The sequence below is a fragment of the Conger conger genome, chromosome 6 (assembly GCF_963514075.1).
Source record: "Conger conger chromosome 6, fConCon1.1, whole genome shotgun sequence".
NCBI classification, from domain to species: domain Eukaryota; kingdom Metazoa; phylum Chordata; class Actinopteri; order Anguilliformes; family Congridae; genus Conger; species Conger conger.
In genome coordinates, this window is record NC_083765.1 from 5,449,838 (window position 1) to 5,467,828 (window position 17,991).

At 42.6% G+C, this 17,991-nt stretch overlaps 1 protein-coding gene across 1 annotated transcript in view; it reads left to right on the forward strand.

Moving 5' to 3' along the window:
- Window positions 1-10,157: 10,157 nt before the first annotated feature.
- LOC133130512 (cadherin EGF LAG seven-pass G-type receptor 1-like) overlaps window positions 10,158-17,991 on the forward strand; it is a 74,123-nt gene continuing 66,289 nt past the window's right edge. The window contains exons 1-12 of the mRNA XM_061245154.1: window positions 10,158-10,174; window positions 11,054-11,078; window positions 12,285-12,425; window positions 12,519-12,674; window positions 13,012-13,159; window positions 13,364-13,536; window positions 13,645-13,773; window positions 13,948-14,133; window positions 14,284-14,528; window positions 14,995-15,137; window positions 16,864-16,976; window positions 17,542-17,683. Of these exons, the coding sequence (XP_061101138.1) occupies window positions 10,158-10,174; window positions 11,054-11,078; window positions 12,285-12,425; window positions 12,519-12,674; window positions 13,012-13,159; window positions 13,364-13,536; window positions 13,645-13,773; window positions 13,948-14,133; window positions 14,284-14,528; window positions 14,995-15,137; window positions 16,864-16,976; window positions 17,542-17,683 (1,618 nt within the window). The remainder of the gene's footprint in view (window positions 10,175-11,053; window positions 11,079-12,284; window positions 12,426-12,518; window positions 12,675-13,011; window positions 13,160-13,363; window positions 13,537-13,644; window positions 13,774-13,947; window positions 14,134-14,283; window positions 14,529-14,994; window positions 15,138-16,863; window positions 16,977-17,541; window positions 17,684-17,991) is intronic.

Genomic DNA, 17,991 nt, shown 5'->3' on the forward strand with positions numbered 1-17,991 from the left:
AACTTTCGGGAAATGTTTTTTTTTCTCTAAATTCTAAATCGGTGTCCTTGAACTACTCCATTGCTTGTCCGCATAATGGCTTCCTTGACTTTAATTGTCACAACTCAGGTCCACAGTCTGACGATGGCCAATCACAGCCTCCAAAGGCAACCAAAACCCAAGAATCAGGACTAGATCCTGAAAGCTCTATTATGCCAGAAAAACCTGTGAAGCAGAACCAGAGACAAAACCAAGAAAATGTTTTTATGAAATGGTGGTTGTAGTATCTCAGAAACTGCTGATCTCCTGTAATTCATTCATTCATGCACACTAGTCACTAGAGGTGCAGAAAAGTCAAAACATTTCGTGAGCAGCAGTTCTGTGGGCCAAAATGCGGTGTTAATGAGACAGGTCAGAGGAGAAGGGTCAGACTAGTCAATGCTGACAGGAAGGTGACGGTAATGCTAATAACAACGCATTACAACAGTAGTATGCAGAAGAGCATCTCTGAACACACAACGCATCAAACCTCTGAGTGGATAGGCTACAGCAGCAGAAGTAAAAAAAAACAAGTCTAATAAATACCTAATAAAATGCTCCCTGAGTGTATATTGTAATGGTTAGATGTTATTTTTCCTAAACTATTTTTGAATGTTATTCTGTCTCTCGGTTTGTTGCGTAGTTTGTGGAGGAACACTACCATCTAGTGGCGCAAACGTGCATCAGCGTTATGTTTTAGTAAGTTCGGCAAGTGTTGACTAGCGATGACTAGCTTCGGTTGGCGCATAGAAAATGCTGGAATTACTAGTAAACTTGGAGTATATGATTTAGAAATACGACATTGTTGAAGCACAAAATGATGCTTGTTTATTGAAAACATGTCTTTATTTTTTGTATTTTCAGTTTTCCAAATTGTGGTTCAGTAAACACTATGAAACCCATCTCCAGTGTCTTGAGAAGTTGCCACTTTGTTTAGCTCGCTGTCTAGGCTGTGTAGAGCCACATAGCTGAGGGCAGAAGAAATGTATTAGAATAGAAAAAAGTTGAACAACAAGTTTTCTTGCACATCCTCCAGTGTGGAGCTGTCATGTAAAAACACATCTTTGGAGAAAAGCAATACTGATGTCAGTGAGAGAATCAAGAGAGAGGGCTGAAAATGTCTTTGTTCCTCAGGTTTGCCTGTGTGGTTTATTTTGCTGTCTTGCAGAATCGATAGAAGTACACAGTACTGAAATGGATGTGAAAGTCTAATAAATACCTAATAAAGTGCTCACTGAGTATAAGTATGGTGTGACCTGCTCCATCATTTTGGGTTCTATTCGATTGTGAAGAGGAGGCTCTTGGCTTTCTTGTAATATTTATAATAACTTTTTACTGTACATTTTCAGCAAGATCAGCTCATTTCAAACTGTGTTTTTGAGAATAATTGACTCCAAAGTCTGTGTCTGTCCATGTTTGATTTGACAAAAATGATTGTTGCGACTCACAACAGAACACATTTCCTCATGATAAGTATTCAAAGACTGAAATAATTGGTTAAAGTATACATTTCACAATGTCATCTGTATTTGCTTTCTCCTGGTACATACCTTTACAGCTCTGATTAGTGGGTCAGAAGGCCAGCAAGCCAAGCATCACTGCAAAGGGGCGGCTTGTAGCGTAGTGGTTAAGGTACACGACTGGGAAGCCACAATACGATCTGCACAGCCATTGGGCCCTTGAGCAAGGCCCTTAACCCTGCAATGCTCCAGGAGAAGATTGTCTCCTGCTTAGTTTAATCAACTGTACGTTGCTCTGGATAAGAGCGTCTGCCAAATGCCATTCATTTCATGTGATAGTTCTGTCCACAGGGCTCACTAGAGTGCTGAATTAACAGAATTAGATTAACTTTCCGTCTGTGGTTTCACAGTGCGCCTGTTTAAGCTTAAGCGCCTGTTAGTCTCATCACACGCCACTTCCTCTACACAGATTAAAAGTGTGATCTGTTGGTCTCTTGAGTTTAGAATGGTGCAAAAAACAAAAAACATCCAGTGAGCAGCAGTTATTTGGACACTTTTTCAATGAGAGAGGTCAGTGGATAAGGGCCAGCCTGGTCAAAGCTGACAGGAAGGTGACAGTAACGTAAATCGTGCGATCAGTAGCCCATCGATGGCAACAGTCCTGTGAGACTGGCCATCCCAAGATAGATAACGACATCTTTGTTACTGCATTATGTACGAGTGTATGCATCATGTATGTTCGTAACTACGAATATTTATAAAAAGCTATGAAACCCACTGAGCGATAAGTTTGCAGATGATCTGTAGCCTTGTAATTCTGTGCTTGGAGAATGATTTATTGCTTAATTTGCTTATATGAAATCGTTGTTGTTGCCTTCTCTGAAGAATACCACTAGCATAGCACTCAGCAGTATACTGGAAATGCTATTCAGCCTCAAATGGTGAAATGGTAAATGGTTGGCATTTATATAGCACCTTTATCCAAAGCGCTGTACAATTGATGCTTCTCCATTCACCCATTCATACACACACTCACACACCGACGGTGATTGGCTGCCATGCAAGGCGCCGACCAGCTCATCAGGAGCATTTTGGGGGTGAGGTGTCTTGCTCAGGGACACTTCGACACAGCCCGGGCGGGGGATCGAACCGGCAACCCTCCGACTGCCAGACAACTGTTCTTACTTCCTGAGCCATGTCGCCCCCACCTTACCTCCCTATTGAAAAACTAAGCGCTTAAATTACCTGATAAACGCATTAAATCAATCACAGATGTCCCTTTGGTGACTCTAAGGCATCATTAAAATTGTGTTTAGTCTAGTACACATGGAAAAATATGCTGAAGCATGATTAAAAGGGTGTCAGGGTTTTAGTCCATTTATGGTGTTTGGATGTTTCTTGGCTAAAGGTTCTTCTTCTTTGGTGTCAAAAGACCACAGAAGAAGAACCTTTAGTCCATAAATGGACTAAAACCCTGACACCTTTTTAGTCATGCTTCAGCATATTTTTCGTGGCTGTACAACTGATTCTATGTAAATTGTATCATATATGACATGCTCTGTAGTTTGTTACGTTCTGTTTACGATTTCTGCAGACGGTTCAGAGAAGTGGAAAGAATAGTTTCACTCATCAAATGGGTCCTGAAATATACTATGAAGTTATCCTTCTCTTCATGCATGTAAGTCTGAGCTCCACTGCCACTTATTCCGTTGTAATTTGTCGTGGACAGAATCTTTGAAAATATGCAGTTGTCAGTTTCAGACATTTGATCGATTATGCAGACAGTTCATTTAAAGCCTGGCTCATGAATTAGATCTATATCTTTGTGTAACCCTTTGTCCTGCTGTGACCACAAATCAAGATGAATATAATTTTTTATGCTTATTTTGTGCTTTATTGTATGCCTTTTGCCATTATTGGCATTGCGTTGTATACTGTGTTGTGTTGTAATGACTAGACTCAAAGCAAATCTAACTCAATTGCAAGTAATAGAAGCAATGGAAACCTTTGTTTTCCCTTTGTCAAAATCTATTCTGTGAATTAATTTTTATATTCAATTTAAATATTGCCTAAAAAATGTAACCTGCATTTCAGTTTTATTTCAGAAAAATGTATGTATTTGGAACATGAAGCTTTCAAGCCCCAAAACGGTTTCTCTTACTGTTACAGTTAAATACTTTTCTGTATTAATCGAAGTTCTTGGCAATGACTATTCAGAATAACACATTAAAGGCTTGTACAAGAAGCTATAATTACAGACGCAAATGCCAAGCCAATTTAACATATTGTGAAGATTTTGAAATTTCACCAAAGATGATATTTGGTCTGAAAAACAGCTGAACCTCTTGACCATGTCCGCATGCTCTTAGGCACTTTGTTGCTGCCACATGATTGGATGATTAAATATTCACAATAACAAGCTGGTGTACAGGTCTACCTAATAAAGTGCTCACTGAGGGTTCAGTTTACCATATATAGTATGCTCATGTAGCATGGTTAGCTCAGCTAGTTCGCTGGTAAGCATGGTGAAGTGCAGTGAAAGCGAAGGCTGGTAGCAGGTTATCGCGACAACACTCCCCGATGACGTGACCCTCAAATTCAAACGAACGTTGTTGCCCTTCGCTAGAGGCGAGTTCGTCTTTAGCTGACTGGTAACGCGTTCGTTCAACAAAATATTTTGACCTTGCCGGGAGCCGCGTATTGTTTAGCTAAAACTCCCTAAACCGAAACCCATTCATTCTCAAAGGTAGTCCTAAACCACTACGGATGTAATATATTTTCCGCCACCGCGTTGAACCCGACGGAGCCCTGGCGCTATTTCCCGTTTTCCGCCGCGGCCAATGAGAACACGGAATGAGAGAGAGCGAGAGCCGTCCACAGAGAGAGAGAGAGAGCGAGAGAGAGCGACGAATTTGATCGGATTTTATTGATATTTTATTCGCGTTTACATTTTTAAACCGACCGAACCGAGGATTTCTTTTGACCATTGCCATCGTCAGGACGAAAGAATCGCCACTTAAATCATCTGGATCGCCGATCCTGTCGTCAGTCAGTCTACTTATTAAGGTAAGTTACCTCATCCGATAGCAACACGACGTTAATTTATTGTGAACGTAATTTATTGTTAACCTTTCGCAAATGGAAAGTGTCACAACGTTTATTAAAAGCTACTTTTGAATAATGTCGATGGGAAAAGTTTTTGGTAGCTATCTGGGTAGCTAGTAGTGGGAGTCATTTGTAAAGTTAACTTTTACGGTATCTAGGGACGCTGTTCACAGCAGCCGTGGTATCTAGTTAGATTACTACGACGGGGTAGCGATTATTATTATTATTATTATTATTATTATTATTATTATTATTATTATTATTATTATTATTTTTGTTGTTGTTGTTATTACTATTGGCACTTTTTGTACACCTGTTTCATCCTACAGATGTAATAGTGCATACATACAAATATCACACATTTACAGTTCAGCTTGTGTGGTCTAAGCTGCTCTGACTTTTGTTAAAATTTAAATAATCTCTTTGTCCAAAAGATTTTTTACCTGTCAAATATGGTTATTTCTCATGAACAATTACGATTTGCATGTCCTCTGAGCAATGTCTTGTCTATTTCTTCAGCTTCAGCACCTGCTGCAGTCACCAGAGCGCCAATTAAGTCTACAGGCAGAGGTATGGAGAGGCTATCCTCTCATAACAAATATTTTATTACCTTGGTTTGTTTTTTTGGCCGTGTTCTGGCTGTCTTCTTTACTTCTTTACGTTCTATTAAGAGAGAACCTTGCAGTGTCAAACATCTTTTAATGGATTGGCGAGTTTACAATTGTAATCTCTGAAATATAGCATTTATAAAAAGGGATAAAAATGGTTTCAGAATGTGAGCTTGACTCTTTCCAATGTGACTTTTTCCTTCAGAGCTGAGTGGTCCCACAGCAACAGTGTCCAGAGGCAGTCCTGTATATGTGCATGCCTCCTCCTTGCGTGGTAAATATATTCATAACCATGACATCACTTTAGTTGTTTATGCTGAAATTAGATCCTAACATAGATTTTTCTTTGCCTGAATAGCTTCTCCTGCACCATGTACAGCCTCCAAAAATCAGCCCGCAGCCATTCTGTCAAGAACAGAGGGTACTGATGTCCCTTCAGTGCCAGTGAAGGCCCCCATTCCAGTCCCAGTGGAACTTCTGCGTGTGTTCGTGGAGCTCACTGAAGCAGTAGTGCAAAGTATGGCATTGAATCTTACCCAACAGTAAATACTCTGTGAAGAGCCATCATTCATTATATTTACTTTTTATTTCTTACTTCCGTTGTGATAATATACTACAATTGTGGAAATTATACAATAGTTTGACTGATGACCCTTTGTCTCAAAGTTCACAGTGGAGTTGCGACAACAGCGCCAGATCTCTCTGTCTCTGACAATATGTCCTGTTTTACATCCTCCAGCCCCTGCCACACATGAGCTAGAGACACGACTGGATGAAGGTGAGCCTCGCTCTGTAAACACAACTGAAGTGATTGTTGAGTGTTATTGTGTCAGCTCTTAGATACTTTGTTAATTTAGTGTTTTAAGTCAGTAACCCCATACTTTGTGTTTTGTAGCAGTAATACAGCCAGCAACAACTTCTCCCCCTCCGCCTCCACTCCCTGGTGTGCCTGGCAAGTACATATACTGCCCAGCTAAGGTATTTTCCCAATACCAAGCACAAGGCATGGCAAGGGAGATGACCTGGAGTGAGTTTCAGACCACTGCCTTTTATGAAAAGGATAACAAAGAAAACAAAGATCAATTATCTTGATCAACTGAGAGAGGAAAATGAAGCACACACGTATGCACACACAGACACGAGCATGTACACACACACACAAACGCACACGCATACACACAGGCACGCACGCACACACACACACTCGCACGCACGCACGCACAGACATGCGCATGTACACACACATACGCACACACACAGATACACACAGTTCTTCCAGGCCCCCACCCCCCAACATTGAACATTGGAACATTGTAAAATGCCTTTTTTTGGGAAAGGTTTATATATCCGTTCCCTTTGTTTAAGTGTATGTTTGTGCTGTTGCCGCACAGTTTTTTTACATAGATGTTGCATACCTAGTAATGAAAGAGTTTGTATTGTATAAGGGTGTCTTAATATGTGTGTGTATTGGGTACTGTATCAGGATGTGTATGTGTGTCTGTTAATATCACTGAAATTAAAAAATTGTTTGTATTAAAGCAATGACTCCAGTGTTGATATGTGTAGGAATTTGGTCCTTTGTGAAGTAAAACTTGTAGTCCAAAATTCAGATCAATAACAATTTATTAATACAGCAAAAATAGTCTTAATTACAGAATGAAGCGTATCATTTCAATCACAAAATCATGTTGTATGAGAATGAGCTTTTATGCCCCAAACCTCCTGAAGTAAAATGCTGAAATAAAAGGCAGGTCCCGTCCCTGATGAGGTGACAGGCAGACGAATATGCATTATTTTGTACGCATGTGATGTGGAAGGAAACCAAATGGTTGTTCCTAACCATCATCGAGTAGGGTTGAGGTGTTAGGTGACCATCAAAGAACACTGAAGCAGGAAATGTATTCTTCTTGATGATATTCATTTTTATGATTATTTTACTGAAATGTCAAGAAACTAAACTTTTTATCTTGAACCACTTTGTGCAATATAACCAATCAACTAAGAACATTTTGATTTAAATTATCAAAAGATCAAAATAAAATGACCTTTAAGAGAGTCATGCTCTTTGTGCAGTTGAAGGTGGTTTTATCAATGAAATAATTGTTAGGCCTATTTGTCTCTTAGGCCCCTGTATAAAATCACTGAATCAAAAATCATTATGCTCACGATCGCAAAGCATTCAAATATCAAATATCTAATGAGTATCAGGACCTCAAAGGAATGAATCTTCCTTGGTTTATTAGCAAATTATGGAATTATACAAAACAAAGATTAAATGAGAAAAAAAAATTATGAAAAGTCTTTTTAACTGAAAAATTATGTTTATCTGCTAGAACAGCATTTGTCACAGATACTGGCAATGCACTCTGGATTCAGTGGACTTTATCTTAATCCCGCTATTAGGAATGGCTTTGAATACCCTTTTCAGGCTGTTATCTGAGGGGGGAAACAAATGTACATTCCAAAAACAGGAATCGTACTCAAAACTAGAATTGAGTATTACACCTATCAGTGAGGACCCATTGTCACTTTATATTTATATATTTTCCTTTTTATGAGTTGCTATAAAAGGTTATTGTACAACGTCACTTGACATTAACTTAAAAAGGTGAGGTTTATAATGTTTAAATAACAGCCGGAACTAGATTCGAACCCTTATTTCAAGAGAGGGGTCACCTTCGGTCAAAAAATCTGTGACGGCAATCCGCGACTGGCCAACAAGTGAGAGGCCGGGGTTCAAACCCCACCTCGGACTCAGGCAATTTCCCACCTGTTACACTCACTTCTAAATCTTTTTATAGGTGGTCAAGTGGAATGGTTTTCCACTCTAAACCTTCCAAATTTCTATATATTTTAGTAAGTTACTGGGCATCTTTGCTACTTTTGTCTTTGTCAGAAAATACTTCGTAAAACTTCAGTGACACACAAAGGTTTTGCTAACCACAATTTCTGTTCGGCAAAGTAATTCTGCTGTAATTTCGTTGTGTTGTGAGAAAAACGAAATCTATTACTTCACACCTCAGGGCTGGGCTACAGGTATACCAGCAGAGACTGTACCACGGCAACCGAGCAACACATCCATTAAAACGGACACAACCCAACTTCTCAATAAAGGTATGTAAGCTAGAAATTAATTCCAAATGTCAGGATTGAAGGCAAGGGGCCACCCCATCACTGCCCCCCCAAAAAAAGGCCATTTGCCATAATAAATTAAATACACAAATTAGTCTAATAAAATAAAGCAACTGCCTGGACAGTTTGTAGTCCACAGTTTAAAACTGTAGGGTTGTTGAATAATGCATCAGGACAGGTTGGCAGGTTTGTATCAGCCGCAATATTGAGTGCCACACTGTTTTTGTTGTAGTAGAAATCACTAGCTACATTGTTTAAAGTCATTTTGGAGACAAATCCCACAACTGTCAGGCACCAGAACACTGAACCCAAGAGCAAGACCACAGGCGGCGAAATCCAAGTAAAAGTCTTTATTAGATTTTGGGATTTAGGTTCAGACAGGCAAGGCTCGATTTCCAGCAAACAGCAATAATAAAGGTTAGGCAGTTTGAAAACGAAAGTCCAGGCAAAGGTTTGGTACAAGGTAAAGCAGGTACAGCAGTGATAATCCAAAGAACAGACGATGTCACAAGTAAAGGGTTGAAAACACACGGGCAATCTAAACAGAAACAGAATCCGAAATTAAAAACTGATAATCTAAACAGGGTCCAAACAGAACAAGAGGGTAGTCCAAGAGGCGGTGGTCGAAAACAAAACAGGTTGTTACAGATATCAAGCACAATATAACACGGGAAAATACGGCAAAGGCTCATGACAATCTGGTGACAAACTGAACAAAGGGGTATAAATACACTTACAACACTAAAACAAAATGAGAAACAGGTGGAATCAATGACAGAAGACAGGAAGGAAGTACATATAAGGACTGGGACACAGACAAAACGAATTAATTGATAAAACGATCAGTAAACAGACTATGGTAAGCCCAGAGGGTACAAATACACAAAAACACTAAGGACGCTAAGAAACCCAATCACAAAAAACACAGAACCTGACAACAACGGATGCGACTGCTAGCTGCCAGGATAATGAAAACAAAGTGAGTGATTACCATGGACTGCTGTGGTATTGCGGAAAAAGGTCTCAGCGAACCCGATGTGGCAGATAAATGCTCAAAGCTCAAAGCTTGCTGGTATCAAATTTCAGAAGCGAAACAGTGGCTGGAATAATTTCACAGCTTCAGCTGCTGCCTGTCTCACTATTAAGTGAAATTATTCATTCATTCATCCATCCATCCATTATCTTAACCCGCTTATCCTGAACAGGGTCGCAGGGGGGCTGGGGCCTATCCCAGCATACATTGGCCGAAAGGCAGGAATACACCCTGGACAGGTCGCCAGTCTATCGCAGGGCACACACACCATTCACTCACACACTCACAGACTCACAGACTCACAGACTCACAGACTCATAGACTCATAGACTCATAGACTCTCCAATCAGCCTAACCTGCATGTCTTTGGACTGTGGGAGGAAACCCACGCAGACACGGGGAGAACATGCCAACTCCACACAGAGAGGCCCCGGCCAACGGAGATTCAAACCCAGGACCTCCTTGCTGTGAGGCGGCAGTGCTACCCACTACACCATTCGTGCCGCCTAAGTGAAATTAATTTTCACAAAATAGGCTGAACTCATGAGGCAACATGCCCCACAAATAGCCACCAATAGCATCTGTGTTTTTTGTAAAATCCAGCAGATGGGCAGTAGCATGCAGATCCTATTAATAATGCTATATTGTGTCTTTCATTTTAAATCCAAGTACTAAACTAATGTTAAAGACTACTTTTTTTCCCTTTTTTTTTTTTAATAGAGACAAATGGACCCAAATTCTCTGATGACTCAAAGAAGATGTCCACAGACACAGTGATTTGTGAACCTGGAGACAGTCAGCATGACCATCAACACAAGGTGGGCAGTATCACTCCTGTGTGCACACACACACACACACACACGCACGCACACACACACACACATACACACACACACACGCACGCACACACACACACATACGTACACATACACGCACACACTCACACTCACACACACACACACACACAGGGTAAGGGGCGATGGGAAAGAACAAAAAACAGCCGTTCCAGAGCTTCTGGCTGGTGGGTTCCCGGTTCCCAAGCTTCCCTTTGCTTAGGGGGCTCGTTACTACTCCAGGCCTGGGGCAAACTGAAGTAAAGATCACAAAAATTCAGCACAGTCACAGAATTCACCAGCACACTCTCTCTTTAGCTCTTGAGAATCCCTGTACCTAAAGCCCTTCAGCATATCAGTTGGAAAATACCTTCCTTCAATCACCTGACCGAGAGGTATCCTCCAGCGGCAGGCCCTTGATGAGGGCCAGTGGTGCCCTCGGGGGGCCACAACATACACACACACACAAACAAACATACACACACACATACACAGACACACACACACATACACACTGTGGTGCCTCGGGGTGGATCCTGAGTTGCAGAGGGTGGGCACAGCTAGAAACCAACACAGGAGATCGCAGATGTCCGAAAAAATATTTCTTTTTATTTTTTCTGTGTTTTTTTTTTCCGGGGTATCGGTGATAGCGCCCCCCCTCAGGGCAAGGGTAGGGGAAAATGGGAGAAATAAAAGGGGCCGTTTAGGCAAAAAATAAACGAAGGTTCTTCCCAGACCGGGGTATTTTCCAGGGCTTCCTCCCTCCTCCCCTCTTCGGCCGCGTCAGGGCTGGCGGGAAACACAAAGACAGGGGGTGAATAGGAAGGGATTCTCTCTGGCTCATGTGACCGGCGTCCGTTCCAGGTCTTTGGTGTTGCCGTCCGTAAAGGTGGGGTCTCCTTCAGAGTCAGTATGGCAGGGCGTTGCAGGTCCTTCCTCTCTCTGCTTTCCACGCTCTCACACGCTCAGGAATGGCACCGACTCCCCCTGGCTGCAGCCTCGACCGCGCCTTAAATCCCCTTCCCTGCTCATTAGGAAAAGAGGCTGCAGCTGAATCAGTGATTTTCCACTCTGCTCACTCACGTGTGCTGTCCGGGGTCCTGGACTGCAGGTAGAGGGATCTCTCTCCAAGGTGCTGATCTCCCGACCACCTCTTTAGGCAGATATACTCCTTTGCACACCTCTCCCAATGCGTGACGTCTGCGCGGTTGACCTGCACGGGTCCCTCCAGGGTTCTCCACCCACGTGGCGCAACATGCGGGAGCAGGGGTGCCACAACACACAGACACATATCCACACGCACACACACACACACATACACACACACATATATACACACACACACACACATACACACACACACAGACACACACACATACACACACACACACTCACACACATACACACACACACCCGCACACACACACACACACACACACATACACACGCACACACATACACACACTCACACACATATACACACACGCACACACACACACATACACACACACATATATACACACACACACACACATACACACACACACAGACACACACACTCACACACATACACACACACACCCGCACACACACACACACACACACACACATACACACGCACACACATACACACACTCACACACATATACACACACTCACACACACATATATGTACACATAAACACATATACACACACACATACACACACAGACACACACAGACACACACACATACACACACAGACACATATCCACACGCACACACACACACATACACACACATATATACACACACACACACACACACACACACACACATACACATGCACACACACATGCACACACACACATACACACACACACTCACACACATACACACACACCCGCACACACACACACACACACACACATACACACGCACACACATACACACACTCACACACATATACACACACTCACACACACATATATATACACATAAACACATATACACACACACATACACACGCACAGGCATGTACGCACACACGCACTCTTTTATGTGCTGTTATGATGAGCTGATATTGGTATTAATTTGATTGCAATACTTCCTCAGCCTCAGCACTCTGCAGCTCTTCCAGTGCTGATGTTTCCACGCTCTTCCAAAGGGCTGAAGAGGCAGAAAAGGGACTGGCTCATTCCCCCCATCAACTTCCCAGAGAACGACAGAGGCCCCTTCCCCAAACAGATGGTGCAGGTAGGTGCCCGGCGCTTTGGTTTGCCCGTTTGAGTTTGGTTATAACTCACTCGGGTTTTTCTCACCGACGCCTGGTTGTGTTTGTGTTCACAGATCAGATCCAACAACGATAAGGAAGTGCCGGTGCATTACAAAATCACTGGGCCTGGGGCAGATCAGCCCCCTGTTCAGCTGTTCAAAATTGACCGAGGCTCTGGCTGGCTCAGTGTCACACAGCCTTTGGACCGAGAGAGGCAAGATAAATATAAAGTGAGTTGTTGGGTTTTTTTGTCCCCAGGAACATAAAAACATTTTTTTGTGTTTGATTGAGTCCCAGCTGCAACTTCAGGCCAGTGTAGTCCATCTATTCAGGAAGGCTTGGGATCACATGCTTGTGTCAGTCAATCACTTCTTTGATCAGAGTTTTTAGCAGCTATTGGTCAATGATCAATGATAGAATCGAGGGTACATTTCTGCACTACACACGTGTCTGTAAAACTGTTGTATTGTCTGTCTTCAAATGTCATTTTATGTTTCGTTTTTTTGTTGAATACCCTTGATTTTTAATCTTTTTCTCTCTCCTTGGTACCCTCTTCCCCCTCTCTAGCTCTTTGCTCACGCTGAAGTAGTGGGTTCAACTGCTGCAGCCGAGGATCCCATGGAATTTATCATCTCTGTGATCGATCAGAACGACGAGAAACCCAAATTCACTGAAGAAACCTTTCTTGGCGAGTTAGTTGAAGGATCCCAAGCAGGTAGGCTCATCTCAGGGCAAATGTCAGTATGGTACAACAGAAGCATAGTCTTTGACAGCAGTAGCAATATTCACTAGCTGGGTTGACTGCTCAAGATCCATTATCACAAACGGCCATGGTGGTGTTGTTCTGTTGAATTAGATACATTTTTGTTTAATTGTTCATGCTGATATTAATTTGCGTTCATTCATTTTCCCTCTTAAGGTTTCGAATTTATGAAGGTGACCGCTGTTGATCTAGATGAACCTGGTTCAGCTAATTCTGACATTAGATACAGAATTGTGAGCCAAGACCCAGAGAGTCCATCACCAAATATGTTCTTTATTAACCCTATAACTGGAGGGATCCAACTGAAGTCAGAGGGGCTGGACAGAGAGGTATGCGATCCACTTATAACAGGATCTATATGAAAAAACGACAATGATTTTAAGAAAATGTAAAAAAGCGAATCCAGTGAGAGAACCATTTTGCTTTTCCTTTTGCAGAACTTTCCTCAATATACATTGGTAATTAGCGCTGCTGATATGGAGGGGAAAGGCCTCTCAACCACCTGCAAAGCAAGCATCACAGTAACCGACAGCAACGACAACGCTCCTCAGTTTGTCGAATATTCAGTAAGTGAACTTTAAGTGGGACTTTTCAGTTATGTGAGGTGTGCTATTCAAGTCTTTCCTATCCATAGTGTGGTGGGTTGTGCAGTTTCTGTTAATGTTAAAGAAGCATCCTTTAAGTTGAATTGTGTCTTCTACTTTGCGTAACACACATTCTGTAAACTTTCTCTTCCATAGTACACAGTGACTGTGCCTGAGAATGCAGTGGGTGCCCTAGTGGTGAAAATGCCAGTGACTGATGGGGATGAACCTTACACACTAGCCTGGTCAACTAAATACAAGATTATTGAAGGAGACAACGGAGGGTTCTTCAATGTTACCACTGGACCCAGCAAGCTGGAGGGCATTATTACTACAGTCAAGGTGAATATCCATGCTCTGGAGACCAAACATCTCAAAGGATCTCTGATCCACAAAATAGTTAATCTGCTTCAGCACCAGGCTTTTGTCAGACTGTTGCAAATTTTAAATTATTTATACATTTTTAATTGTATATTGTCTGTCCCCAATCAGGGCCTTGATTTTGAGAAGAACGCAAAGTACACCTTGTTGGTCACCGTGGAGAACGATGCCCCTTTTGTCACCAATCTGCCCACCTCCACTGCCACAGTTATTGTGAACGTGGAGGATGTGAACGAGGCCCCAGTGTTTAATCCAGTTGAGAAGGTGGTCATTAAACCAGAGAACCTGGAAACTGGAGCTGACATAATTGCATATACAGCAACTGACCCTGACACGGCAAAAAATCAGAAAATGTGGTAAGGGAATGTTTCTGGGAATACAACATTTAACACAGCAGCGTTCACACGGAATAACCTGAATCAGGTTCACTGGTATTTCTGTACCTTCCTTAGCCCGCATTGCTCGCTTAGGCTAATCAACTGTAAGTCACTTTGGATAAAAGCATCAGCTAAATAACTGTAATGTACACGCATGCCTGCCAGCCAGCTGATTATTTTTCCCACAGCAACCACAAGCTGTGTGCGCTTACCACTAAAGTGTACCTAATGCTTAGTTTACCTAAAAGCGATATAGGGTCTTGCACGGTATCAGGCCTGGTCTTGAAATCCCCCAGAGTTGACCTGGCAAGTTATTGCACTTTGTGTGGGGAAAAATACATCCTAATAAATCCGCTGCAGCCAGTGGTGTATTAAATGAAAGTCTACAAACTAGTGGTTGAGAAAGAATAGAAACAAGCAATTGAGTATTTTTTTCCCCCTGTAGGTATAAATCGGGCGATGATCCAGCTGGATGGCTGAACGTCAATAGAGAGACTGGACTTATCAAAGCGAGGAGCCCCATGGATAGAGAATCTCCCTTTGTCAAAGGGGGCAGATACCGGGCCCTCATCCTGGCCATTGATGATGGTATATATATATATATATACAGTGGTGTGAAAAAGTGTTTGCCCCCCTTCCTGATTTCTTATTTTTTTGCATGTTTGTCACAATTAAATGTTTCAGATCATCAAACAAATTTAAATATTATTCAAAGACAACACAAGTAAACACAAAATGCAGTTTTTAAATGAAGGTTTTTATTATTAAGGGAGAAAAAAAATCCAAACCTACATGGCCCTGTGTGAAAAAGTGATTGGCCCCCCCTGTTAAAACATAACTTAACTGTGGTTTATCAAACCTGAGTTCAATTTCTCTAGCCACACCCAGGCCTGATTACTGTCACACCTGTTCTCAATCAAGAAATCACTTAAATAGGACCTGCCTGACAAAGTGAAGTAGACCAAATGATCCTCAAAAGCTAGACATCATGCCGAGATCTAAAGAAATTCAGGAACAAATGAGAAAGAAAGTAATTGAGATCTATCAGTTTGGAAAAGGTTATAAAGCCATTTCTAAAGCTTTGGGACTCCAGCGAACCACAGTGAGAGCCATTATCCACAAATGGCGAAAACATGGAACAGTGGTGAACCTTCCCAGGAGTGGCCGGCCGACCAAAATTACCCCAAGAGCGCAGCGACGACTCATCCAAGAGATCACAAAAGACTCCACAACAACATCCAAAGAACTGCAGGCCTCACTTGCCTCAGTTAAGGTCAGTGTTCATGACTCCACCATAAGAAAGAGACTGGGCAAAAATGGCCTGCATGGCAGAGTTCCAAGACGAAAACCACTGCTGAGCAAAAAGAACATTAAGGCTCATCTCAATTTTGCCAGAAAACATCTTGATGATCCCCAAGACTTTTGGGAAAATACTCTGTGGTCTGACGAGACAAAAGTTGAACTTTTTGGAAGGTGTGTGTCCCATTACATCTGGCGTAAAAGTAACACCGCATTTCAGAAAAAGAGCATCATACCAACAGTAAAATATGGTGATGGTAGTGTGATGGTCTGGGGCTGTTTTGCTGCTTCAGGACCTGGAAGACTTGATGGACAGATAAATGGAACCATGAATTCTGCTGTCTACCAAAAAATCCTGAAGGAGAATGTCCGGCCATCTGTTCGTGACCTCAAGCTGAAACGAACTTGGGTTCTGCAGCAGGACAATGATCCAAAACACACCAGCAAGTCCACCTAATGGCTGAAGAGAAACAAAATGAAGACTTTGGAGTGGCCTAGTCAAAGTCCTGACCTGAACCCTATTGAGATGCTGTGGCATGACCTTAAAAAGGCGGTTCATGCTCGAAAACCCTCCAATGTGGCTGAATTACAACAATTATGCAAAGATGAGTGGGCCAAAATTCCTCCGCAGCGCTGTAAGAGACTCATTGCAAGTTATCGCAAACGCTTGATTGCAGTTGTTGCTGCTAAGGGTGGCCCAACCAGTTATTAGGTTTAGGGGGCAATCACTTTTTCACACAGGGCCATGTAGGTTTGTATTTTTTTTCTCCCTTAATAATAAAAACCTTCATTTAAAAACTGCATTTTGTGTTTACTTGTGTTGTCTTTGAATAATATTTAAATTTGGTTGATGATCTGAAACATTTAAGTATGACAAACATGCAAAAAAATAAGAAATCAGGAAGGGGGCAGACACTTTTTCACACCACTGTAAATATATATATATTGTTAACCATTGATGCTTCCCTGTATCCATTCAGTACCGTGAACTAAGACCTGCCTCTTTTTTTCAAAGATGATGTCCCTGCAACGGGAACCGGGACTCTGCTGATCGAGCTGGAAGATGTAAATGACAACGCTCCCACAATCAAGGAGAGGGAGATCATGATCTTCGCATTTTCTTTCATTGTTACCCTTCTGTTTTGATTCGACCCGCTGTCTTTGGACTCCCTTTGGTTTATCGGTTGGTGCTTTTGGTTTCTGATTTTGTTTCTTCGCTTGTTTGGACTACCTGTTTGTTTTCTGCCTGTGACCACGACCATTCTCTTGATTACCTGTGTTGTTACCGTTTGCCTGGACTATTGATTACGAACTGCCTGTCATGTACCATTCCCGTTTGCTGATTCTCGACCCCTGCCTGTCTGATCTACAAGAAACTTAAAGACTTTAACTTGAACTTTTGTGGTCTCACTATTGGGTTCGTTGATCTGGCCAAACATGAACCCAGCAAGCCCAACCCCGACCCAGGAGACGCTGAGACGGCAGGGACAACGACTTGGAGTGCGTGACACCGAGCTTCATTCCCTGAACCAGGACTTGGCCCACCTTCAGCACCTGATGGCCACATTGGCTAACTCCCTGGCCTCCCTAGCCTGCTCAAGTTCCTCAACCTCTGTCAGTTCCCATCCAGAGCCCCGTCTGCCCCCACCTGAACACCTGAGATTCCCAATCCTGCAGCTCATTCCTGTCCCAGTATTCACTGATTTTAAAAGTACAGCCGACCGAACGTTCCCGAGTGGCATACTTCACCCTCTTCAAATCAGCCATGAAGAGGGTCTTCGACCGGGCTGTTTCGGGACCTGCTGCCACACGTCGATTCTTTTGCATCTGCCAGGGTAACCGCTCCGTATGGTAAATGGTAAATTGTTGGATTTATATAGGGCCTTTATCCAAAGTGCTGTACAATTGATGCTTCTCATTCACCCATTCATACACACACTCACACACCGACGGCAATTGGCTGCCATGCAAGGCACCGACCAGCTCGTCAGGAGCATTTGGAGGTTGGTTGTCTTGCTCAGGGACACTTCGACACAGCCCAGGCGGGGGATCGAACCGGCAACCCTCCGGCTGCCAGACGACTGCTCTTACTGCCTGAGCCATGTCGCCCATATCTGACTATTCCATTGAGTTCCAGACCCTG